General features: G+C 38.4%; 3 protein-coding genes across 10 annotated transcripts; 1 reads left to right on the forward strand and 2 right to left on the reverse strand.

The window, feature by feature from the left end:
- Window positions 1-70: 70 nt before the first annotated feature.
- On the forward strand, window positions 71-6,760 carry gstz1 (glutathione S-transferase zeta 1). Of its 8 annotated transcripts, none has more exons than XM_058398714.1 (10): window positions 71-208; window positions 815-866; window positions 983-1,050; window positions 1,126-1,258; window positions 1,771-1,896; window positions 3,651-3,671; window positions 3,755-3,830; window positions 3,990-4,042; window positions 6,419-6,468; window positions 6,553-6,760. In XM_058398714.1, exons 3-10 carry the CDS (start codon window positions 1,037-1,039, stop codon window positions 6,677-6,679), a joined length of 600 nt encoding a protein of 199 aa, XP_058254697.1. In that variant the 5' UTR covers window positions 71-208; window positions 815-866; window positions 983-1,036; the 3' UTR covers window positions 6,680-6,760. The 8 variants fall into 8 exon arrangements, with proteins under 8 accessions (XP_058254697.1, XP_058254698.1, XP_058254696.1 ...); XM_058398715.1 differs by having other exon boundaries at window positions 183-208; window positions 1,178-1,258; XM_058398713.1 differs by lacking the exon at window positions 71-208 and adding an exon at window positions 241-457.
- Window positions 6,761-6,844: 84 nt separating this feature from the next.
- On the reverse strand, window positions 6,845-14,276 carry zgc:163014 (uncharacterized protein LOC100038766 homolog). Its single transcript, XM_058398703.1, has 13 exons — window positions 13,573-14,276; window positions 13,319-13,495; window positions 13,061-13,166; window positions 12,202-12,300; window positions 11,737-11,847; window positions 10,147-10,324; window positions 9,060-9,182; window positions 8,628-8,815; window positions 8,306-8,502; window positions 8,102-8,193; window positions 7,961-8,015; window positions 7,635-7,732; window positions 6,845-7,553 (listed from the first exon to the last, which is right to left on the reverse strand). Exons 1-13 carry the CDS (start codon window positions 13,632-13,634, stop codon window positions 7,240-7,242), a joined length of 1,800 nt encoding a protein of 599 aa, XP_058254686.1. The 5' UTR covers window positions 13,635-14,276; the 3' UTR covers window positions 6,845-7,239.
- A 149-nt stretch (window positions 14,277-14,425) lies between these two features.
- Window positions 14,426-25,512, reverse strand: tmed8 (transmembrane p24 trafficking protein 8). The gene is made up of 6 exons (XM_058398707.1): window positions 25,388-25,512; window positions 24,898-25,007; window positions 20,157-20,256; window positions 19,996-20,071; window positions 18,133-18,423; window positions 14,426-16,057 (listed from the first exon to the last, which is right to left on the reverse strand). Exons 2-6 carry the CDS (start codon window positions 25,005-25,007, stop codon window positions 15,837-15,839), a joined length of 798 nt encoding a protein of 265 aa, XP_058254690.1. The 5' UTR covers window positions 25,388-25,512; the 3' UTR covers window positions 14,426-15,836.
- Window positions 25,513-26,104: the final 592 nt, after the last annotated feature.

The following is a 26,104-nucleotide window of genomic DNA, read 5'->3' on the forward strand; positions in this document are numbered from 1 at the left end:
TAGGGTGCAAAGTGAATGAAAGAGCTGTTTGGGTTCATTCCAATAAAAGCGAAATTTTTGAAACTCGATTCCAAGGGTTGGGAGTTGATTAGAAGAGTCGATTCCTTTCAAAACGTGATTCCACTCCATAGACACGGAATCGGTTCTTGATTTCCGTCGCCTGGGATCAGAGAATCGACTCTTTTGGGGACCGAGTGGAAACCTTATAGTAATGTTTTTCATGAATATTTTGCTAGTACAAACGTAATACTGCACGTGTGAATTGTATTAAAGTGCATTTATTGGACGTTGATAAGGCTGAACTGTGTATGCTTGAATAGAGAAACATCAGATGATGTTTAATCGGTGAAGTTATTTTGATTCATATAAGCTTGATTCAGTCGAACAAATAACTGTCTTCGCAAAGCCCACCACCATCAGCACAGAAATGCGAACATCCTTTGCATGCCTGATGAAGGTAATTCCCAAATGCTCCATGCAACACTAGCTTCAATTGTATGCAGCTGCAAGACATTCCTTGAAACTCTTCGCCATCTGGTAAAAATCTAAACCTGCTTAGTCATGACGCTGTAGTGAGAGGAGGATGTTTTGGGTCTCCTCTCATTGGCTCTTTAGCAGGAGGATTTTAACCCCTGAATACTTTGATCACAACGTTACATGTTTATATAATACCATGGCGACTCAAGAGAAGGTTTGACTGGCTTCCACATGCATGTTTTATATATATATTTATTGTGCATTAACTTATTTGACTATTAAAAAAGTTGCTTTGCTTTTGCTTTAACTCTTTTTTTTATATATTATTATTTTCCAGCCCGTGCTGCATGGATATTTCAGAAGTTCTTGCTCCTGGAGAGTGCGCATTGGTAAGCTGTTTTAAGTGCACTGAATGCTGAATGCAATATTTATCTTCTCTGACTGTATAGTCTATAATAAATTAAACCCTTTCCAGCTTAACATCCATGTATTGCAATCTCACCAGCTTTTGCCCTAAAGGGTATTGAATATGATCAAGTACCAGTAAACCTCGTCAAGGATGGAGGCCAACAGGTAAACGCATAATTTACTGTGTCTGTACTTTGAAGTTATTTTTATTGTCTAGTCTTTATTAATCATAAGTGCAAGGTTTCCCATGTGCTTCATAGTCTGTGGATGTAATATTGCAAGTCTGCCTCAGCTCACAGATCAGTATAAAACCGTCAACCCAATGCAGCAAGTGCCTGCTGTCACAATCGATGGCATCACCTTGTCTCAGTCAGTAAGTTATCTCATATTTAATTCCAATTATAAAAATAATAATTTAATAATGTTATTATTAAATTTAATAATGTTATTATTGTTATTTGTAGTAGAATAGCACAATTCTTTCGTGAAATTATACATTACAAGAGGATTAAACAATGTAAAGGCTAATTATACATACATGAAAGTATCCATTGAGCAATTAGAAACAGCTGAAATCAACATGTAATAAAAAAAAAAAAAAACAGATGTAATGATGATCCACAAAATGCTATTTAAAAGCTTTATCACATATTCAGTCATCTTTATTAAACTTTATCCCGGTCAGAGTAGATTTAGATCACAGCAGCACAGTGAGTAGTGAGTGAGTGGCAAGAATACACTCTGAGTGGGACACCAGTCTATTTTACATGCTGGTTTCTCATAAAGAGTCAAACATCAGCCTAGCACACTGAAAGCAGACAGAAACAGACAGATTAATGTCACTTGTTCATGTTCCAACCATAAACATGTTCATTCTGCCTCTAGCTGGCTATCATCCAGTACATTGATGAAACTCGGCCCAGGCCTCCTCTCATACCCGCTGACCTACAGCAGCGAGCTCAAGTACGCATGATCTCTGATCTCATCGCCTCTGGGATACAGCCTCTACAGGTGTGTATTTTAATATGTAAATAAAATGCTTGTGGGTTTTGTTTTGAGCAACACAAAAAGAATCGTTCTTGACAGAACATCGCAGCTCAGACTAAAAGGAAAAAAGTTTTATAATTAATACACTTTTTTTCATCAAGTATTGTAAATGGATTACATCATTCAGCACATTATTACATTATTCAGCACTGAATATTACAAATACTATGCTGTAAGTAATAGTAAATAATATTATATACTTATTGTATAATACGTATTTAGTTCTGCAGACTAGAAAAGAGCAAAATGCAAACAGAAGTAAAGAAGAGAAATAAGGAAAATAATGTGTTTCAGTCAACAATAATTACATTTATTTAAACTGAATTCTCTGGAATCAAACATGAAGCTGGACTAGTGAACATGAATCAGATTTATTAATATACTGAGTGGCTTGCTTTGTTCATGCTGCAGTGAGGCTCATCACAGAGCCTAAAAGCAGCAATGCATATGCAAAGATGCAAGCTCTGTCAGTGACATGATGAACGGCTGAATCTCAAATAAACGATTATGCAAATCTTGTGGAGAAACGAACCAAAGAGATTCTCACATATTTTCCAGTGTTATTAATTATATCTTCCTTGCTGGGAAAAACAAATGCTGATTTGAGAATTATATTAAATGAAAATGTGTTTGTAATATATAATTCATTTTATATTTCACATATTTCACTTTACAACTTCAAAATTTAAGATGTGGATCAATTTGAATACAAATTTACTCTGGCAGTATATAACTGAAAGTGATTGAAATGTAATAAAGAACAGAAATAGGATATGTGCTGCCTTATCTGTACTCTCATGACCATATACTCAGAGGCAAATTTAAGTGCATCTAACTTGTATTTGGACTTGTCCATTTCATCATGTACAGCTACTGTTATAGGTACTATTTGTACATACAAGTGTTTTGTGTCGAACCCTGCAACCCTATCTGAAAAGATTTTTTAGTAGAAGCTAACAATCTTTTATTTATTTAATTAACCACTTTTTAAATGGGTAGATATAGTTTCTTACTATAGCCCAGCTGTCAGCTCCCCTCTTAACTTGACCATCATATAACCACCCTGTACAAATTTGTTGACGATCTTCAGACACCACTGACAGTGCCATGTTAGTGTGTGTGGCATGGTAAGAGAGAACAAGACACAGCAGCATGTCCCTTTGACATACAGGAGGCTGACAATGGCGAGGCTATATTCAGTGATCATGTACTTATATTTCTGTAGGTTTGCCTGAGTTTAGGGGTCTTCTGAATGGCACAATGGAAAAGTGTTTCCCCTGTCATTGGGAGTTTGCAGGTTTGAATTCTGATGATGCTATCAGCCGTCTGAACCATGGGAATAAAATCGGCCATGCAGTTTGGGTGGGAGGGATGGCATACTTTTACCCTATCAATCACACTGATGCTAGCAAATCATGTATGTCTGTGAACTTTGATCTAGCATGAAGAAAATGTTTAAAAAGATGTGGTTGGGTTGCTTTACGCAGTCTTGGAAAAAGTCAGTAGCTGTTGTATGATAGGGATAAGCCAGCTGGAGGGTGGTAATTGACTGGTGACCAAATTAGGAAGAAAATATGGGGGACATATCTGTCTGGATTTGAGCTAGCGATACTTAATAAACTGGCAACTCATTTTATATCGCATATTCTAATATTGCACTTTTTTCCCCCTAATATTTCAATCTTTGTGGATGATGTCTAATTGCACATACTGCAAAGTCAGCGTCTTGTATTACTCAGGTCTGTCACTAATTATGAAAATGATAATATTATTGCTATATGAATTATTATATGATATGTAATATCATTTAAATCATTTTCAGAACCTCTATGTGCTACAAAAAGTCGGTGAGGAAAAGCTACAGTGGGCTCAACATTTCATCAACAAGGGATTCAAAGGTATGTAGTTAATTTTGACCCAAGTCTATATGTCTTTTCTCCCTTTTTCCTTAGGTTTAATGTACACAAAATGTTTGTGATTGAAGCAATTAAACGTTAATTTCTTTTCTTAATATAAATCTGCTCCATTTAAATTACTAGTTTGATTTATTTTTGCAGCCCTCGAGTCCATCCTGAAGCAGACATCTGGAACATACTGTGTTGGGAATGAGGTAATGAAACATCTCCAATAAGCACACTGGAGCACAATAAGAAAAAGGGAACAAGTGGAAAGGAATTAGCGTAGCTGCTGTTCATAATATTAGCAGCACTAGATGATAATGTGCATTTAATCAGATGTACTGGAGTACAAGGTTATGGGATGTATTATGTGTACGCCTGGCTAAAGTGTGTACACATAATACATCCCATAAACTGGGAGACTGTGTTTGAGCCCCAAACGCTGTCAAGAAGCCTATTCCAAAGTTTAGGAGCTAAATACGAAAACACTCTACCCCGTTTTGTAGACTTTGATATTCTGGATATTCTTCTAGCAGAAGTCCAGAGTTTTGTGATCTTAAGGAGCGTAATGGATTGTAACGTGTTAGAAGACTGGCTAGATACGTGGGAGCTAAACCATTTAGAGCCTTGTACGTAAGTAGTGCTAGTTTGTAATCAATTCTAAACTAAACAGGTAGCCAGTGCAGGGATGATAATATTGGGGATATATGTTCATATATTCTTGACCTGGTAAGAACTATGGCGGCTGCATTCTGGACTAACTGTAGCTTGTTTATTAAAGATGCAGGACAACCACCTAGTAATGCATTACAAAAGTCCAGTCTAGAGGTCATGAATGCATGAACTAGCTTTTCTGCATCAGATACAGATAAAATGTTTCTAAGCTTGGCAATATTTCTAAGGTGGAAGAAGGCTGTTTTAGTAATATTGGAAATATGATTTTCAAAGGACAATTTGCTGTTTAATATTATGCCCAGGTCTTTCACTGTCATACTTCTGAATACCAGTTGAAATTTTCACATACAACAGTTTCTATATTTAGAATATCTTGTAGAATCCATGCCATGAAGAACTGGGGCTGTTTTTAGAGCCAACGAAGGTGCTACCCACTGTTATCACAATGTTCCTAATAAAGTGTATGTCTGAATGAAGGATTTTTAAAAAAAAAATCTTTACGCATAGTCCTGTCAAGTTAAGGCAGCAAAGTAATAGAAAGCAGCTGCACAGTGAGCTTTGGCACTTTATAGCTCTGTGATCCTGTCTGTGTCAAATTGTTCTTTTGTGTCTTCATGGGCTTTCTTCGGGTTCTCAGGGTGATGTAAATGTGTCAGTATACATTGCTCTGTAATAGACTGGTGTCCCATTCAGGATTCCTAGGACATTACCATCTTGACCATTACTATGATAAAGTGGTTTCAGGCATCTTTGTTATTGCATCTTTGGTTTATGCACAACAGAGCTAACAAACAGGTTAAATTTGATTCTGGATGTCACATTTGCAACTGGAGTACGTTACTGATGTCTGGAGTCGGTTCCATATTAAAGGAAACCAAAATGTCTAATAATGATTGTGGTTATCACAAACCATTGTTAAGCTTCAACAACCAGGTTACGGTATAGTAATTTGTACTCTGGACCTAAAGCACACTACTGCATCTGTGTAACATGGTCACATGATCATTATGTCTTGTCTATACTGATGACTCTAGATGGCAGCAGCAGGATGCATTCTGAAATGTACAGATGCATCTTACATGCTAAGATACAACCAAAAACCTCAATCCTACTTTGCATTTGCTGTATATTACAGCAAACCAATGACCCCAAACACAGTGTACATGTAGTAGAGAGTACAAAGTGGAATTTTCATGACTGGTCCCAATTGTCAGACAACTTAAATATCAGTGAGTACGTTTCATTTCATTTAGTAAATGCCTGGAGTTAAATATGACTGGAAAAACTGGTTTAGCAGAACAATGTTGTACTTTATTGCAGTCGGCTGGGTACAGATGTCAGGCAGCATGTAATTGCAAATTATTTTCAAAAAGTATGACTGTTTAACTGCCAAACTATTTTGGTTAATTAGGAGAAAATTGTATCGTGCCATTCCCCATTAAAAAGCAAGCAATCAAAGATGAATCTCATGGGACAGAAAGGGTCAGTTCATTAATATGGGAGTGTAGTGGGTGCTCATCCAATTCAGCATTATGCATTAATGGCATACATTCATCATTAGTAATTGCTTTATCCTGGTGAGCATCCCTGGCACTTGGATTATTAGGTTGTTATATTTTCTGGAATCAGTTTGTTAAAAAAAAAAAAAAACTGAAAAAAAAAACTGTCCTGTGCGCACACCTAGTACAGATTAGTTATTCTGCACCTTAACTTCATATGCCATTCTTATTTAAATACAAATAAGAAAATGGGAGAAAGTTAAATATAATGACTGCACTGTATATTATGGATATAAGTGTAAGTTAATAAAGATACCTGATGTTTCACTGATTAAACAATTACAGAATAAAGGAGTGAAAATGTCCATTTCTGTATGCCTTACATTCATCTGTTGTAAACCTTGTCTGCTTTAGATATCCATGGCAGACATTTGCCTTGTACCCCAGGTCTACAATGCTGAAAGGTATATGGCTCTTAACTGTAAAGAATGCTCTTTTTTTTTATTATAGAAAATGCTAACATTGCTGTACATGTTTTTTCTTTTAAGGTATAAAGTGGATCTTGACCAGTATCCCACAATCAAGCAGATAAACCAGACCCTAATGGAGCTTGAGGCCTTTAAAGTCAGTCATCCATCCTGTCAGCCTGATACGCCTGATGACCTGAGATCATAAATGTAATTTTAAATCTTGTTGACCCAACATCACCAAAATGACATTAAAGTTTTACTAAAGGAACTCCAAATCAAGAATCCAGTTTCCTTTTGTCTGTATTTTTTGTTTTGGTTAAAGTTGAGGTTTCATTCATTTTTTTCAGAGAAAGTATGTCCAAATTATATGTGCAGCTACAAAAATTACACAATGTGGCATAAGGTTTTGAACATAAAGTGAAACAAGTAAGAAAAATAGAATATACAGTAAGGTGGCTTCAAATAGATGTAAAAATATTTATTGGACAAAAATGAATGGTGGTGTGTTAATCTCCGAAACTATACAACAGAATGCTATTGAAAATAGAAATTTCAATTTGTATTGAATAAATTAAACAGTAGCTGCCAAGCAGCTGTTTAAATTTGTAGAAAAAAAAATAAATAAAAAAAAAAAATATTAAAATAAATGGTTTTTAAAAAGAAAGGAAAAAAAAGGTGCCATCATGATGAGAAGTTCCATTTTCTCTCACAAGTGCTCATAAGTGAAGGAAAAAAAGGTTTAAATTATAAAATAAAAAATCTGCATCACTTAGCAGTCTCTCTCAGGGGTTTCTCAGTCATGCACCATGCTCTTTGAGTTGCTTTTATATCTAGTCCCTGTCCTTCAGCAGGGATTTCAATGACGCATTTGACTGTGTCATCATAAAACATGCCAGTGCAATCAGAGCCCCCAAACACTAAGATAGTGTGCTGGGTGGAGAGGCAGGTGTGATGGCCATCTCCCTGGTCTCTTTCATCAGTGTGTGAAGGTGCAGTACTGGTCAGACTGATTAGACTGTGTCCAGCACGAGGCTTTGAGGAGAGCAATGGACACACTACTGATGTCCAGCAGCTGGTCTCTGTAACAAAAAGCAAACAGTCGCATCAATTTAAAGGCAACAACCCACTTTATTTTATTATAAAGAAATAAAAACAGTAACCTATATTGAAGAGATGGAGATCTTGTAGTGCTCCTAAAGCACTGCAGCCTCCGCTGATCAGCACCCTGTTGTCAGACACGGGCAGAGCAGCATGAAACCTGACCATGTGAAGGGAGAAAAGAGAATATGATCACAGAAATATACTGCTACAGATAGAGATATGGAGAAGAGCATTTCATCTGGCCAAGTGTGCTACTGCAAACCTTTCATCAATAGTTTTCCACTCAGCTGATGATATACAGTAAACACATTTAAACAGGTATGTAATGTAATTCATTAAAGGAAACAAACAGTATAAGTTATTTGAAATCAGAGTACACTCTTACCCACGAGCAATGGGTGGCATGTTTTCGTATTTCACTGCAGTGTATTCCATGAAGCCTGTGGTAATATCTGGAGCAGTTAGCGACATCAATTAAACAATCACATTTTCTGTGTGTGTTTTCAGATAGTGATATTTCCTTTACCGAGATCTAAAATGTAGAGGTCGTTGAGGTAGGCAGCAGTTTTTAGGCCTCCGAATATCACTAGTTTGTTAGGCAGTAGGGTGCTGGAGTGGCTGTTTATAAATAATACACAATTATGCATACTAACCATATATTTCTGCCCAAAAGCCAGGAACACTTAATAATAAATATAATAAAATATATGATATGAAAGAGGGCACTGACCCAAATCTGGGAAGAGGACGGTCCCCTTCTACAATTGGTTGGTACCACAGCTCATGTTCAGGGTTGAAGATGTAAAGAGCATTACTGCAAGCTTTGCCTCCAGGACCTCGACTGGGCTGCAACCCTCCAAATACATAAAGCTCTCTTTTATAAATACTGCAGCTGTGGTATGCTAATGACGGGACATTTCCTTTTGCCTGGTAGAAATGAATATTTAAAGTCGAATAATATTGATTGAACTACACACATGCACAATTCTGAATCATTGCAGAGGTTACTGAGCTACTTGAAAACTGCTTTTAGCTGAACATGATAAACTCACTTTAATAAGTTTCCACTTCCAGGTCAGTGTGTCCAGCATATAAATATCACTATAGCGTTGACCATCTCTAAAGCCACCATACACATAGACAACCTTATTCTCAGGGTCAAAAGCCGCCGAGTGGCCCTGAGAGCTGGGAGGGAGAGGTCCGACTGTAGTAGAATTCACGGGGAACCAAAAATCACCATCTGTAAAGGTAGGTAGGAGGATGGCATCAGATTTTGTCCTTTGCATTTTAGTCAGTGTCCGTACCCAAACAACAGTGAAGAGGCTCATGCAACATTTAAGCAGATTAAAAAAGACTTAGCAGTCGTGAAAGCCACTGTTATTCATCATGCAAAGTTACTTGCTGAAACGGAAAGCTTATTTAGTTACTGTCACTGTCTAAAACATGGCTATACTGAACCAGAGGCCTGTGAGAAAATAACACACCAATCTCCAGTTTCCATATGGAGTCTGTAGAGTAGTTTTGTTCTGTAGTCTCTCCACCAATCAGAACAGCTGTGTCAGGATCACATAAACACATAGTATGCTTCCAGCGCTTTGATGGATGCTCTGAAAAGATAATTAAAACATTTATATTTTGTGTGTATAATAAAATTACACAGATGCATGTATGTATATAATATATACACATGCATATACAGTAAATTCAACATCTATAAATTCACATTCAATATAAACATCAAAATGTGATCTCTGATTTTGTTCATGGCTTAGTTGTTGATATTAGATGAACTAGCATGAGTATTTCAGAACTTGCTGATCTCCTGTCTGTACAATTTTACAAAGAATCGTAAGAAAGGCAAAAAACATCCAGAGTGCAGCAGTTCTGCAGGTGGTCTAGCTGAGGAGGAGTCAGAAGAGAATGACCAGGCTGGTTTTAGTTGAGAGGAAGGGCTATGAAAACTGACGTAACCACTCATTTCATCTACAATGAATTGGAAAGCATTACAAGATTCACATGTCGAACCTTGAGGTAAATGGGTTCCAAGAGCAGAACAGAAGATGGCATTGGAACACTTTCAGAGTACTGTAGCTGACCATACGCACCCTTTTCTGAACACAATTTACCCGTCTTATAATCGCTACTTCCAGCATAAAATTGCCATAAAGTTGTGGTAAAATAATTGAATGAACACAAGTTCACTATGGTTCAGTGGCCTTTCCAGTCACCTGAATCTAGTGAAGCACTCTGGGGATACTGCAGAATGGGAGACTGGGAACGTGAATGTGCAGCTGACAGATCTGCAGTAATTAGCTGATGCAATCATGTCAACATGGACCATGATCTCAAAGGAATAATTTTGCCTTGTGATCTCCATGCCAGGAAGAACTGAATGTTCTGATGCCTCCTTGTTAATATGTTCCTAATAACATAGCCAGTGAGTGTGTACTGAGTACTGTCAGTAATATTAAACAGCAATAAAATATACAGAAATGTATTGAAACTAATTTAGTATAAATAAGAGATTCACAAAAATGAATACATCATACAAGTAGGTGTAAAAGCATTCACCTGCCCGACAATCCCTCGTCCTTTTAACAACTTTCCTCTCCTCATTCCGTGAAGTATATATGCCCAGTTTCCGCTTCTTTGGGCTGGAACCTTGTCTTGACCTCTGCTGCATTTCAGATCCCTCATAGCTCAAACTGCATCCTCTCTTTCCTATCATGGTCCGTCTTGGAGTTTTATCCTTCAGGAAAATGTGAATTTAGACATTAGAATAAATAGTATTGTCCATTATATGGTAATGATCTAAAACCTTTTCATTTCTCACTGCTCAAAGTTGGGTTTGGAAATATGTAGGTCTCTATAAAGCACAGCTAAAGGATCCAAAATAGTATTTTTAAATGATAATACAATAGTGAGGATCATAAAAAAAAACCTTAAGATTGATTACAGTTAAGATTTATTATACAGTAGGGAAAATAAGTATTCAACACATCAACATTTTTTAAATTAAACACAGTTCCAATGCAGCAATTCACATGACATTTTGACCAGACATTGGTATTAACTGAAATCTACAGAGAGAAAGAAAATTAAAAAAAATCAAGTGAAGGATGACTCGGAAAGAGCTCCAGAATGACAGAGGGGTAAAGCAGCAGGTACAGGTTCGAAAGAAAATGCACTCCACAGTCACCCACAACCTCCATGCATGCTCACCCCAGAAGGCTCCATTCTCCCAGTAATTCAAAGGCTTTTCAAATGTTGTGTAGCAAACTTCAAACGAGCTTCAACATGCCATTTCTTCAATGATGGAGCCTTCCAGGGTGAGCATGCATGGCGTCTGTGGCAATGGAGTGCATTGCCTATTGTTTTCTCTGTAACGACTGTACCTTCTGCCTCCAAATCTTTCTGGAGCTCTTTCCAAGTGGTCCTTGGCTCTTGGGCTACTTATCTGACAAACCATCTGTCTCCCTGATCGGAAATTTTGCAAGGGGCTCCTATGAACAGTTGATGATGGAGTGGTGCCCCTTCCACTTGTGGATAATGGCCACATGGTATGTACATGAACATTCAGGAGTTGTGAAATCTGTCGGTAAGCAGTGCTGCTGTTATGAAACAATCTGCAAAAATCTTGTTGTGAAGGTCTTGGGAGAGCTCTTTGCCCATGTTTCTATACTTGCATTTACAGATGGATAAGCATTTTTCTTAAACTTATTTAAGATAGTTCCTGCTTTGGAACTGTGTTTAATTTTAAAAAAAAAGTGTCTAGGTGCTGAATACTTTTTGCCATTATAATAGTTATAAGTGTTTGAAAGTATAAATGTCAACATGTTTTATTAATGAAATCATTAATGTTTTGGTCTACATTTTAGCATCTGGGTTCTGTGCTTTATCCAAAACATGTATATATAATGTACATATTTGTATAAAATATTTTTTATTATATACATAATTTAGTGAATCAAATTGTATTCTTTCTAATGTGCTTTTTTAGATATAATTTAAAAATACTAGTATCCTATTCTTAACTAGTCTATAACTTTTTGAACACCACCTAATAAAGTTGGCATTTTAACAGTTAATCCATTAATCTTTTCAATTACCGAGTTCATGCTTTCTAGTTAACAAATAATTATGCCATCGAGTATTCCTCACCAAAGCCCAAACTCCTGAGGTTCTGAGGCTGATATCCTGAATCTCCTCTTTGCTTGTTTTGAGCTCTGCATAACTGACCGTGTCCTCGGGTGATGATCTCCGAGATATGATCTTGAGAAGACAGGATCACCATTAAAATAGATAAATCCTTCCTATTATTAGCTATTAGATAAGTGTATAAAGGGGAAGCAGTACAAAAAAAGTATACTATTTTATTTTTTTTTATATATATATATATATATATATATATATATATATATATATATATATATATATATATATATATATATATATATATATATATATATATATATATATATATATATATATATATATATATATATATATATATATATATATATATATATATATATATATATATATATATAAAAACAGCAACATTTTTATGTATGCATTCAATTAAATTAGGTAAATTAGACCTCAACTGAATTCTGTTCTCCTCACATTGGTGTTGCTAGCGCTGCTCAGAAGGGTCTGGGAGAAGCTGGTCAACTGACGTCTCCTTTTCACCAATGGTGTACTGCTAACAAAGCTGGCTTTCACCTTTATTATAACAGATGATTAGCAAACTTTTTGGATCACACCATAAATACTGTACTATTGTATTAGTAATTCTATTTAGTATTACTAGTTTACTATAAAAGTTATATTATTAATGGATACCACAAAATATAAATTTAGTTCCAAATTTTAATCAGTGATTTCAAAAATGATAAGATTTTTGTGGTCTTAAAATGTACTTCAGTTTACACTGTTTAGCTAGAGTCCACTGACTGTTTATTAGGTAGACCTTTCTTGTAGCTACCATTATTGACCATTCTGTCAGCTATAGTTACTGACCAGAGATATGTTGGCCTAACCCAGGGACAGGGAATTAATCAATAACTGTAAGGCTGGTTTGGTGTTTGTATGTTTATAGTAATAGGTCATCTTTTTCTAGCAGTGATCATTTTTTTGGCCGGAAACAGAGGTCAAAGACCACCGTCAGTGAAGATGGCCCACAATTCCAAATAACATCTGGTCAGTAATGGTCCAGCCCTTGATGAGAGTTGAGGAATCCTCCACAAGTAGTCAGTAAAAATCCTAAAAGCTGGTCATATATAAATGGTCTACCTGATAAAATAGCCAATGACAGCAAATTAGGCAGAAATAGCTAATAAAACTAGTAATTAAGTGTATTATCTATGCACAACAATGCAGATTAAAAGCATAACCAATCCAGGCCAATAAACAGACTTAACATACATACGATGTAGTGAAACTAGCTTGCATTAACTTAAAAAAACAAAAAACAAACAAATACCTCTCCGCAGACAGTGAGCAACACTTTGGCATATACACCTCTCCTGCTCTTCACTGCGGACTCGTTTAAAAGGTTCACTGTCCAGTCTCCTTCCCACACCAAACAACTTCCAGTGTAAAGGGAGAAGAAATGAACATACAGACATTTGATGGCGCAGATACACAGTTTCTCTTATCACAAGTGTATTTATTCATCATTTGCTCTAACAGAAGGCAATCAGAGATCAGTAGGCGGGTTCAATTGGTCTATGGTTATTACCTTGAACGTGGTGAAAGAATCCCAATTTTCTGCGGTTTCACGTCCGGGCTAACAAACACCTCAATTAATACTGTTGTGTCATTAGAGAATGAGGTCCAGTCTCCCAGACTGAACACGATAAGCTGCTTGGGTAAAGGCAGAGGGATCTGGAGCTGGTAGCTGCTGCGGTTCACGTTACTGAAGAAACGGCAAGAAAACTGAATGGTTTATGAACTTATCATAGACTCAGAAGAAAAGACAAACAACTATCCCACCTGATAAACTGACGAGGTGCTTCGTGTAGGGACCACAGTGCATAAAAGTGTGTTTTTCCCATGCTTCTGCTGGAAAAATGGAGCCACCTAATTAACTTACCTGAGCCCGACTAAGGACCATGTCTACCTTCCTTAAATTGACTTCATGTTGCAGGCAATGTGTGAGGCCCCGCCCCTCCCGTACCACGTGACAGAGGGCAACTTCATCCACAGTGAATGAAAGTGTTAATTAGATTGATAGAAGCGAAAATCCTGTTACTGCTGTTCCATAACATAAAAACTCTTTTTCTTCCTGTCTGTGAAAAAAATATATATTTTTTATATTTTAATATTTATTCATTGCAATATTTTAGATTGATTATGTATCTACTGTTTTTTATTTTTTTTACATTTGGTCTGATACACTTACACTGGAAATGAACATGAACGCATGGGGAATAACTTTTGGTCCAAAGGGTAGTTATAGTTATAATATATTTTATATAAAGTTGTATAAAATATACTACTGGGTTTTCTCTTCCTTTACAAAGAACTGGCCCTGACAGTGATGTTACTGACAGTAATACGGCATCCCATTTATTGTGCGATTCCTGTGACCCTGACCTGGATAAAGTTGCTATTTAAGCTGAAAAAAGATGAGCATCATTCCTCATCGTACTCAAGTTTTATAAAATACTACTAGAAGTGATATAAAGGTTTGGCTATTTAATGTAAATTCTGACGGACATCATAAACGGTTTTATATATTGAAAAAATCAAACAAGCACACACACCTACACACACTATGTACATTGTAATAGAATGAATGACTGAAAAGGTTAATGAAACTAAATAAAATAAAAAACAGAAGCAGTAGAGTAAAAGCAGACCAGTAATATATTCATACATCACAAACACTGACAACATGACAAACAAAAAAAAAAAGCACAACAGCAATATAGGGTATTTCAGCAGCACAGTTGAAGGGTCCCTTTCGAAACATGCAAATAACTAGGTGTGTGAATACACAGAGTGCAGGTATATGGACAGTACACTCCCTCAAGCTGCTGAATTGCCCACATTATAGCAAGTATCTTCCTCAAATCAACACATTTTTCATTCGGTACTCATGAACAAGTAGTACAAAAAAATTGAACAGAAAAATACGGCACAACACTCGATTGTCAACAAAGCTTTGTGTAGAACATTGTTCATACATAGAGAAAGCAGCACATAAGATGCTTCTACACTAGTTTAATAGCTTACCAATCTTTACAATAACCTGACAATGCAGAAAACAAACAGGCATCAAACCACCTCAACCCCCTCCACCAAATGCTACCTGGTGGGCCATGTAAATATTGAATTAGTTATATTACAACTTGGCTTTTCGAGACAGGAAACAGTTTGCACTTAAGTCATAAAAAGGCAGGCTATGGCCAGTATCCCTGGTGACTGAGTTAATGGATGTTGTATATGCAGGTTAAAAAAGAAAAAAGAAAACAAGTTGAAGTCTGAATGTGTGTCTGAGGGTTTGGTTTGCATTTGTATCACTGCAACCCAGCTGGTATTTGGATTAGACAGAAATTAGATTAGATATTGTACAGAAAAGGTACCTCTATGATACAACAATAAACATGTCAATACATCTCAGGTAACTGCAGAATTAGCGCTGACTGTGTTTTGTCTGTGAACTGAATATAAATATGAAAAATATCCTTTAGTATTCATCACCTGAGTCAGGTCCTTTATTCACCATACAGAACTGAGCAATGCATTAATTTGCTTTCATCTTTCCCTGAACCACTATACTACCTGATTACTGAGGCCACAGTTGTGGTGCAACGAGACAATATAAATATAAAACTTGTATATGGGCACTTCACAAATCATACACACATTTGAAAAATACACAAAACACATTTGCACACTGACCAAGCTACATGATTCTACTCAAGCTTAAAAACCATTTGTATAGACTAGAACAAATCTGATTGGCTGCGTTTGGTTTAGCATCTACACAATAAAATTTGCACTGAAATAAAGGTCAGTGTATGAATTAACATGATATGTGTACAGTGTTGTAAATATATAAATATATATATATATATATATATATATATATATATATATATATATATATAGATAGATAGATAGATAGATAGATAGATAGATAGATAGATAGATAGATAGATAGATAGATAGATAGATAGATAGATAGATAGATAGATAGATCAAAAATATAGATTATCAAAACATTCATCTGAAGATGTGCACTTGGTTCCTCAGGCACTGTAGTACACTCTGTAGTACAGAGTCTTGTTCCGCCATAAGGAATAGGAGTTGTCGAACTTTATGAGGTATGTGCCTTCTCCTGGAAAACTGTGACTTCCCCCCTGAACAGCCAGGTGACTGTCCTGACGGTACACAGGAAGGATCTCTCCCAAATTAGACTTGGCTGCCGTTTTAGACCCTTTCTCCACGTCTCCAGGAATCACAGGTCCGGCTAGAACACACCAAACAAATGATATCTTATGTTTTAATTCAGCAGCAGTACATACTCACAGAAAGAACCAAAAAAACCTAATAAAATACATTAAACAAACCACATGTGGACACTAACAAATTAACAAGATGGCAAGCAACACTGGTACACAAACCGTTAATGGAGCAAGCATGTTTTAGTATTTGATTTATAAATATACTCATATTCACAATCACTCCATATTAGGAAAGACTTTTTTGTACATGCACTGACTTATCACAGATCACTCATGTTATTTGCAATTTGTCACATGCAGTACAGTCGGAGCTATATACACTGCCTGGCCAAAAAAATCACCACCCTAAGCAAATAGGTAAGAATTTTCCATCGGGTAATTTGTGAAGTGATGGATATGTTTCAGCTGGCAACAAGTTATATTAACCCTAACTGATGCAGTGAGTACCTTGCCATTTCTTAAACAACTATGTTGGAAGACATATCTTGCAGTTTCTCTGGTTCATAAGGGTGAAATTATTGGCCAGCATCAAGCAATTAAGGAAAACAATTAAGGAGACTTCTGGAACTACTAAAATTAGGTTAAGAAATGTCCAATGCATTATTAAAACTGGGAAGGAACGTGGTGAACCGTCATCTGTGAGGAGGAAATGCAGTCGGAAAAAAAATCTTGAATGATCAGTGAAACTGTTGGTGAAATCAAATTGTAAAAAAAAAAAAATACAGCAGAACTCATGACTATCTTTAATAGCGAATAGTGTGATAGTAAGAACAATTCCAGACACAGAGTTTGAAGGCAACTCAAGGAATTTGGTTTAAATGGCTGTGTTTGGCTTTAAAATAAAAACACAGTTATCGGTGAGGGTAATCAGAAAAAGAGTTCAATTTGCTAGGGAGCATAAAGACTGGAAAAATCTGAAGCAATGGAAAAAGGTCATGTGATCTGATGAGACCAGATTGATGGGCACATCAGGATAAGTAGAGAGGTGAATGACGTGATGCACCCATCGTGAGACAACATTTTCACACACAGATTGACCACCACAGAGTCTAAACCTTAACCGCATTAAAAATCTTTGGGATGTATTGGAGAAGACCTTACACAGCGGTCTGACTCTCCCATCATCAATACAAGGTCTTGGCGAGAAAACAAAGCAACTCTGTAAAAAAAAATGTTGCGACATTGCATAAGCTTATCAGAACGATGCCATGGTGAATGCATGCTGTAATCAAAGCAAAAGGTGGTCTGACAAGATGTGTGTTTGTGTAATATTATATATATATATATATATATATATATATATATATATACACACATATATATACACACACACACATATATACATACATACACATACAATTTTATCTAACTAGACACAAATTAATTAACACAGTGTTTCATATTACATGCTAGGATTCATACAAGCTTTGTTAGCAGTTTGTCATAGCAAGCTACCTAGCTTTGAACACTCACCAGATTCACCAACCAACAATCTCTGCTACTTCTTTCTATGCACACATAATGAGAGGTCATAGATGGCATAATAAGATAAGATATATATAAGATCATTCTTGTTTTTTTTAGTTTGGTGCATCTAATAGTAAAAGGAAACTAACTGCAGGTAGGAACAAAACATAGTGAGCGGGCAACAAAAAAAAAACAAACCAGAAATCAAAGCACATTCCCCATATGCAAGTTCCAGAGACTCATTGGAGCCAATTGTCAAATTTGCAGCTGGCAAAGCTCAGAGTATTATATTATGCATGAAATATTGAAAGGAACTGAACATGCCATGCGGGTCTCCAAATAGACCTACAGTATAAGGACAGATGCCTTGGATTTCATAATCAGCATCAGTCAACACAAATCTCATAATCCTTTTCATTATCTAACTACCAACATCTGTCAGTGCAAAGATTACAATTACGTACACAGTGTAAACATATTCAGAGCACTGAATGGATTGCCAACCGATATCTTAATAATATTATAAATCATAATGCAGCGTTTAGTCAAGTAGCAGTGTTTAAAGCTGATAACGAAAACAAAGGCATGAAGACAACAGAAGATATTTCCTGACCTTCAAGCTCATAATCTTCATCCTCATCATCACTGGATTCACTGATGTGCACCGTTATGTCTCGGGTGGTAACAGGTGTCCAGTCAAAGTAAACCCCAAACCCGATGTCGTATCCGTCTGTAGCAAACTCCCAGCACACACGCTTGGCCTCAGGGATGGTAGGTACATGGACGGTCATAATGTCTCCACGGTAAACAGTGACCACACTGTCCTTCTCTTGACGCAGCTTAGCCTTCAGCTCTTTCAGGGTCACAGAGGTCCATGTGTTGACTGGCTGCAAAGGTGGCAAGGCTGCAACAGGGTTGTTTTTCAATTAGGTGCATGTATAGATGGACTGATTCGAGCATGAATAAAATAAAATTCTCAAATGTAAAGTGAAAATGCCAAAATTCCTGAATACATATGAAAAGAATTGTTTGATTCCAAAGCTTATGACTGCATTTTAAAATTTTATTTTGTCCAGAGGCGAGAATGCTGAGATTCCTGTGCCATGTGTCCATTATTCCTTACACAGAGGGTTTTTTTTTTTTTTTTTTTTAAAAGAGAAATGAGACAGCCCTAAGATTCTCATCTCTGCTGCTCTCTCAGAGAATTGCACATCTTGTGAGACACTAAATGTTTGTAGGTGGACAAAACAGCACATCGTATTGCTGCTGAACAACATAGTTGTGATGTGGACTGCAATGTAACCAACTGCTTTGAATGGCAGCTCAGTGGTTAGGATGTTGGACTACTGATGAGGAAGGTCATGTGTTCAAACCCCACCACTGAAAAGCTGCCACCTCTAGACCCCTTAGCAAGTCCCTTAACCTTTCACTTCTTAATTAAATATAAATAAGATGTATGTAAGTCACTCTGGATAAAGGAATATCAAGTGCCAAGATTAATACTTTTACGTTTTTTAAATCAATCTACAGTTTATGATGAAAACCTATCTGCTGTCCTTTTAGTATAATCTCTGATCCACAATAATCCATCGTAGAGTTTTCATCTGAATGGTGTAAACCAAAACGATAAACATTTCAATGCTGACTAACCATTTTAATAGGAACACCAGGACCCATGAACATTTATGCAGTTATCCAAAAAGCCAATCATGTAACAGCAGCAGCACAACACATAACATACAGATACAAGCCAAGAGCTTCAGTTAACATTCACATCAAAAATCAGAATGGAGAAAAATGCGATCTTTAACCGTGGCATGATTGCTGGTGCCAGGTCGGCTGGTGTTGTGGAGAACTGCTGATCTTCTTGAATTTTCATGCACAGCAGTCTCTAGACTGCAGAATAGTGAAAGAGCAAAAAATGCAGAATAGAGAAACTAAGCAGCAGTTTTAACAAGATCAGCTAAAGAAACACCTTGCTGATGAAGAGAGCTCAGAGGAGAATGGCTAGATGGGCTCAAGCTGACAAAGAATTATGCAGATACTCTTTACAACCATGCTGAGCAAAAAAGAGAATCTCAGAATGTACATGTCAAACCTTGAGTTACAATAGCAGAAGACCACACCGGCTTCAATCCTGTCTGCCAAGAACAGGGATCTGAGTCTACATGGGTCAATCAAAACTGAACAGAACACGCTCAAATTCCAGTCTTCAACAGTCCAGACTGAATGGATCATTACCAGGGAGCTCTTGGCCTGTATCTGCATTGCAAAGCTGCCACATGGATGTGCAAAAAGGCGTACGGGTGTGTAAACATAATTGCTAAAACCTTTTGTGTGTTATCTGTTAGAATTCCTGAGAGGCAATAAGCCCTCTTTTAGAGCCAGGGTCTCAGGAGGCCATGATGAAAGATGATGAGAAGGTTTCTACAGTAGCAGTTGGCTGAGCTAGCTGTTTAGGAGGAGGTGCACTAACCTTTTCTTTCTCCAGCTTCAGAGGATTTTTCAGCTGTGCTGCTTTCCACAGAGTCTCCTTCTGCAGCTGGTTCATCCTAACACAATGACACAAAAGCATATTAAATGCTGAAAAATAAGAAGAAATGATTCTTTAAAGGTGTTTTGACTGAGGTAATATACCTTGGTGGGTTGCTGTAATTCTTTGGTGTTGCTGTTGTCATCCATCTGCTTCTGGTTGTCAGGGTGGATTACGGGTTGAGAAAGATCTGTGCTTTGTAGTCTTGAGGAAACAAAACGTTTAATTAATTTCCAGTATCATTTTTTTTGTCCTTGAACACAATTGACTAGTTCTCTTTAACTCAACACACATGCTGTTTAATTCCTATTTACTGTGTAAACTTCAGAGTGTCCCAAAAATCTATATGAAATTGTGTTTCCTGGTTACACAACTGCACTTTTTGAGAATACAGTACACAGTCAGAGAAGGGAAATGATTTATAATGGCTCTATATGGTGTCACTGAGATGACGATGGCTTCCCTTTTCAGTCTATTTCCTCCCAAGGTTTCTTCCCCATATGATATTCCCCACCTGCTCGGTGGGTATAAATTTATAATGAAAAAACTGAAATCCTGAATTTATATATTACTGTTAAGCTGTTTTTGTAACCATCTATACTGTGAAACTGTGAAAGGCACTATACAATCCCCCCCACCCCCCCTCTCAAATAACCATTATGAATGCTTTTGATAAAACAAAATGGTTTTGAAATCATTCTCATGGCTGGATCAGGAAGTGGTCAAGGTTGCAATGGACTTTAACAGGAAACTTAGATAGCACATCTCTCTCTCTCTCTCTCTCTCTCTCTCATTGTCTTTCTTTCCCCCTCTCTCTCTCTCTCTCTCTCTCATTCTCTTTCTTTCCCCCTCTCTCTCTCTCTCTCTCTCTCTCTCATTCTCTTTCTCTCATACATACACACACACACAGTTGCCAAACTGGAGCAACAAAAATTAGGAGTGATGACTGTGTGTGCGCTTACTAAGAAATTAGTATAATGTAGAGAATGTTTTGTAGTAACGTTAATTTCTTCATCTCTTGGGTCTTTTTAAATGACGTCAGAGATTGTTGGAGGAGAAAAATATTCTGCAATTGACTGTACCTGACCTCTCAGAAATGTTAGGCAGTATAGCAAAGAAAACAATACACACCTGCCCAATTCCTTTAAAATTACTACAGAAAACCTTAGCAGGGAGTAATTACTTGTGTCACACTGGATGGACCAGTTTGAACTGAGGGGTGTGAGCTACAAATGACACGCAGTTCAGAGAGCAGTGCAGCACAACCCATTACTGCTCCCTAACCCTGTCAGCTCAGACAAAGCATTTCCACATCAGACATGACAGGGTTAAACAGGCCTGAATTTCTCTTGTAGACGTTCTAATCACCTAAGAAAAACAGTTTAGAGTAAGAATCTTCTTTATCCTTTAACTCCTTTAAAGATCCTTTAACTCCAGCATTTTCTTAAAGTCTCTGTAGAAGCTTAACATTTAGGTCCTCAAAACGATGCAAATGTTTGTGTATCTTTAAAAAGGAACATGAACAACATGCGCAACATGAGGGGCGGTGGTGGCTCAAGTGGTTAAGGCTCTGGGTCGTTTACCGGAAGATCATGGGGTTCAAACCCCAGCACTGCCAAGTTGCCACTGTTGGAACCTTGAGCAAGGCCCTTAACCCTCTCTGCTCCAGGGGTGCTGTATCATGGCTGACCCTGCGCTCTGACCCCAACCTCCAAGGCTGGGATATGCGAAGAAAGAATTTCACTGTGCTGTAATGTATGTGACAAATAAAGGCCATTTCATTTCAAAACAAAAGTGTCACTGCCAATCAGAACTTCAAGCAGAAGCAACAGGTGATGTGGATTTTCATAAACGTCTTACAAGAAACCAAACATCTGGATTGGGAATGTCTAAAGTTAAGTGCTGATCACTCATAATCTTGTAGCTCCTTCTGTAGCATTGCGGCAGGTTAGATCAACTACGTGGTCCAATTTATCCGGTAAATTATTTTAAAAAAATTATCTGAATTACATTTAACTAGCTAAAGTTGTGTTATTTAAACTCAAATTCAAAACACAAAAGTCTGATAAATACACTATATTGCCAAAAGTATTCGCTCACCTGCCTTGACTCGCATATGAACTTAAGTGACATCCCATTCCTAATCCATAGGGTTCAATATGACGTCGGTCCACCCTTTGCAGCTATAACAGCTTCAACTCTTCTGGGAAGGCTGTACACAAGGTTTAGGAGTGTGTTTATGGGAATTTTTGACCATTCTTCCAGAAGCGCATTTGTGAGGTCACACACTGATGTTGGACGAGAAGGCCTGGCTCTCAGTCTCCGCTCTAATCCATCCCAAAGGTGTTCTATCGGGTTGAGGTCAGGACTCTGTGCAGGCCAGTCAAGTTCCTCCACACCAGACTCTGTCATCCATGTCTTTATGGACCTTGCTTTGTGCACTGGTGCACAGTCATGTTGGAAGAGGAAGGGGCCAGCTCCAAACTGTTCCCACAAAGTTGGGAGCATGGAATTGTCCAAAATGTCTTGGTATGCTGAAGCATTCAGAGTTCCTTTCACTGGAACTAAGGGGCCAAGCCCAGCTCCTGAAAAACAACCCCACACCATAATCCCCCCTCCACCAAACTTTACACTTGGCACAATGCAGTCAGACAAGTACCGTTCTCCTGGAAACCGCCAAACCCAGACTCGTCCATCAGATTGCCAGATGGAGAAGCGCGATTCGTCACTCCAGAGAACGTGTCTCCACTGCTCTAGAGTCCAGTGGCGGCGTGCTTTACACCACTGCATCCGACGCTTTGCGTTGCACTTGGTGATGTATGGCTTGGCTGCAGCTGCTCGGCCATGGAAACCCATTCCATAAATCTCTCTGCGCACTGTTCTTGAGCTAATCTGAAGGCCACATGAAGTTTGGAGGTCTGTAGCGATTGACTCTGCAGAAAGTTGGCGACCTCTGCGCACTATGCGCCTCAGCATCCGCTGACCCCACTCCGTCAGTTTACGTGGCCTACCACTTCGTGGCTGAGTTGTTGTCGTTCCCAAACACTTCCACATTCTTATAATACAGCTGACAGTTGACTGTGGAATATTTAGGAGCGAGGAAATTTCACGACTGGATTTGTTGCACAGGTGGCATCCTATCACAGTTCCACACTGGAATTCACTGAGCTCCTGAGAGCGACCCATTCTTTCACAAATGTTTGTAAAAACAGTCTGCATGCCTAGGTGCTTGATTTTATACACCTGTGGCCATGGAAGTGATTGGAACACCTGATTCTGATTATTTGGATGGGTGAGCGAATACTTTTGGCAATATAGTGTATAAAAACACTGCACTATCATAGCTAATCGTACTTAATCATAACTATAGCATTGTAATAAATAATTCAACGTTCAAAAACATCTACCAAAAGCAGCAATCTAATAACTTCTATATGTGCCATGTCTCAAGACCTGAGTGCAATGACACATCATTGCAGTCTCTCCATCCTGCGAGTCTCTCCATCATCGCAGTCAAACCAGTCAACAATCAGCCCAGTTAAATCATCATCCTTATCAAGAAAGTCAAACCATCATCCCAGTCACTTCATCACCTGAGTCTCTCCATCATCCTAGTCAAATCATCCCAGTCACTTCATCACCTGAGTCTCTCCATAATCCTAGTCAAATCATCATCCCAGTCACTTCATCACCTGAGTCTCTCCATCATCCTAGTCAAATCATCCCAGTCACTTCATCACCTGAGTCTCTCCATCATCCCAGTCACTTCATCACCTGAGTCTCTCCATCATCCCAGTCACTTCATCACCTGAGTCTCTCCATCATCCTAGTCAAATCATCCCAGTCACTTCATCACCTGAGTCTCTCCATCATCCCAGTCACTTCATCACCTGAGTCTTTCCATCATCCCAGTCACTTCATCACCTGAGTCTCTCCATCATCCTAGTCAAATCATCATCCCAGTCACTTCATCACCTGAGTCTCTCCATCATCCTTGTCAAAACATCATCCCAGTCACTTCATCACCTGAGTCTCTCCATAATCCTAGTCAAATCATCATCCCAGTCACTTCATCACCTGAGTCTCTCCATCATCCCAGTCAAATCATCCCAGTCACTTCATCACCTGAGTCTCTCCATCATCCCAGTCACTTCATCACCTGAGTCTCTCCATAATCCTAGTCAAATCATCATCCCAGTCACTTCATCACCTGAGTCTCTCCATCATCCCAGTCACTTCATCACCTGAGTCTCTCCATCATCCTAGTCAAATCATCATCCCAGTCACTTCATCACCTGAGTCTCTCCATCATCCTAGTCAAATCATCATCCCAGTCACTTCATCACCTGAGTCTCTCCATCATCCTAGTCAAATCATCATCCCAGTCACTTCATCACCTGAGTCTCTCCATCATCCTAGTCAAAACATATTCCCAGTCAAACCAGTCAACAATCAGCTCAGTTAAACCAGCATCCTTATCAAGTAAGTCAAAACATATTCCCAGTCAAACCAGTCAACAATCAGCCCAGTTAAACCAGCATCCTTATCAAGTTAGCAAAAACACAATCCCAGTCAAACCATCAACATTTCCATCATTCGAGTGTAAATGGCTGTATCCTAAAGTTCAGTAAAACTTCCACAGCGATTTATTTCAGTTTTTAACTAAACCCCCATGCTGCATTGTGGTGTATTAACTGGTAGAGCTGCAGCAGAGCTGTACACAACTTCATCTCCAACTCTGACATTGTTCAGCAGTAAATCACGCAGTAAAGCAGAGTTAAAGCCAAGAGGTCAGGATATTCACTGCGTTTCCGCTGTAATGACCACTGGACACAGGCTCTGTACCTGTCCAGAGGGTTGGAGTCACAGGGTTTGGACGCGATGCCGGAGAAAGAGGAGACGGACAGAGACGACAGTCTGGACTGGAGCTCCGATGTGGCCTCTGCTTTCTCCATCTGTATAAAATCATGACAATAAAACACACACAGAGTGAAGCACAGATCATAAACACCAGACCCTCTGAAGCTTTAAAGTCACCAGCTGATGCTTTATTGCCTCCGACACTTAAAAGTAAGCGCTCAGCTTCATCACACACTCCACACAGGTGTGTTTAAATGGAAAAGACTCACTGTCGCAAATATTTTACAAAACATCTTTACTGGAAATCATTTCAAGACGATTAACACTGGACCAGCTAAACCAGGGCTAGGTATTAGCTTCAGGGTGAAATCCACTAAAAGCAGTGCAACCGAATCACCAGTTGCATTTACTTACTCCCAGTTCATAGACAGGTATAAAGTGTACTGGAGGCTGTGGATAATCAGTAAAGCTTTACCTCGATTGATCCCGCGGTGCAGTGAAAGTCACAGGAGCTCGACAGCAAGCTAAATCCAAGAGCGACGTCAAAACTAACACACAGGCAAGCAGAAGGGTGTGAAGCTGGAAACGATGGCGGTGGGGGTGGGGGGTGGACAGCGACGCAAAACGCTTTACATAACAGCAGTCCTCTTAATGACGTCATGATGGATCGTTTTACCAACCAACCAATCACAGACAGGCAGGCAAATATACACCTATCAGGCATAACGTTATGAACAGTGAGAGGTGAAGTGAAGAACACTGAATATCTCTTCATCATGGCACCTGTTAGTGGGTGGGATATATTAGGCAGCAGGTGAACATTTTGTCCTCAAAGTTGATGTGTTAGAAGCAGGAAAAATGGGCAAGCGTAAGGATTTGAGCGAGTTTGACAAGGGCCAAATTGTGATGGCTAGACGATTGGATCAGAGCATCTCCAAAACTGCAGCTTTTGAGGGGTGTTCCCGGTCTGCAGTGGTCAGTATCTATCAAAAGTGGTCCAAAAAAGGAACAGTGGTGAACCAGTGACAGGGTCATGGGTGGCCAAGGCTCACTGATGCACATGAGGAGCGAAGGCTGGCCCATGTAATCTGATCCAGCAGATGAGCTACTGTTGCTCAAACTGCTGAAGAAGTTAATGCTGGTTCTGATAGAAAGGAGTCAGAATACACAATGCATGAAGGGTTAGGGCTCA

The sequence above is a fragment of the Hemibagrus wyckioides genome, linkage group LG09 (genome assembly GCF_019097595.1).
Source record: "Hemibagrus wyckioides isolate EC202008001 linkage group LG09, SWU_Hwy_1.0, whole genome shotgun sequence".
NCBI lineage: Eukaryota > Metazoa > Chordata > Actinopteri > Siluriformes > Bagridae > Hemibagrus > Hemibagrus wyckioides.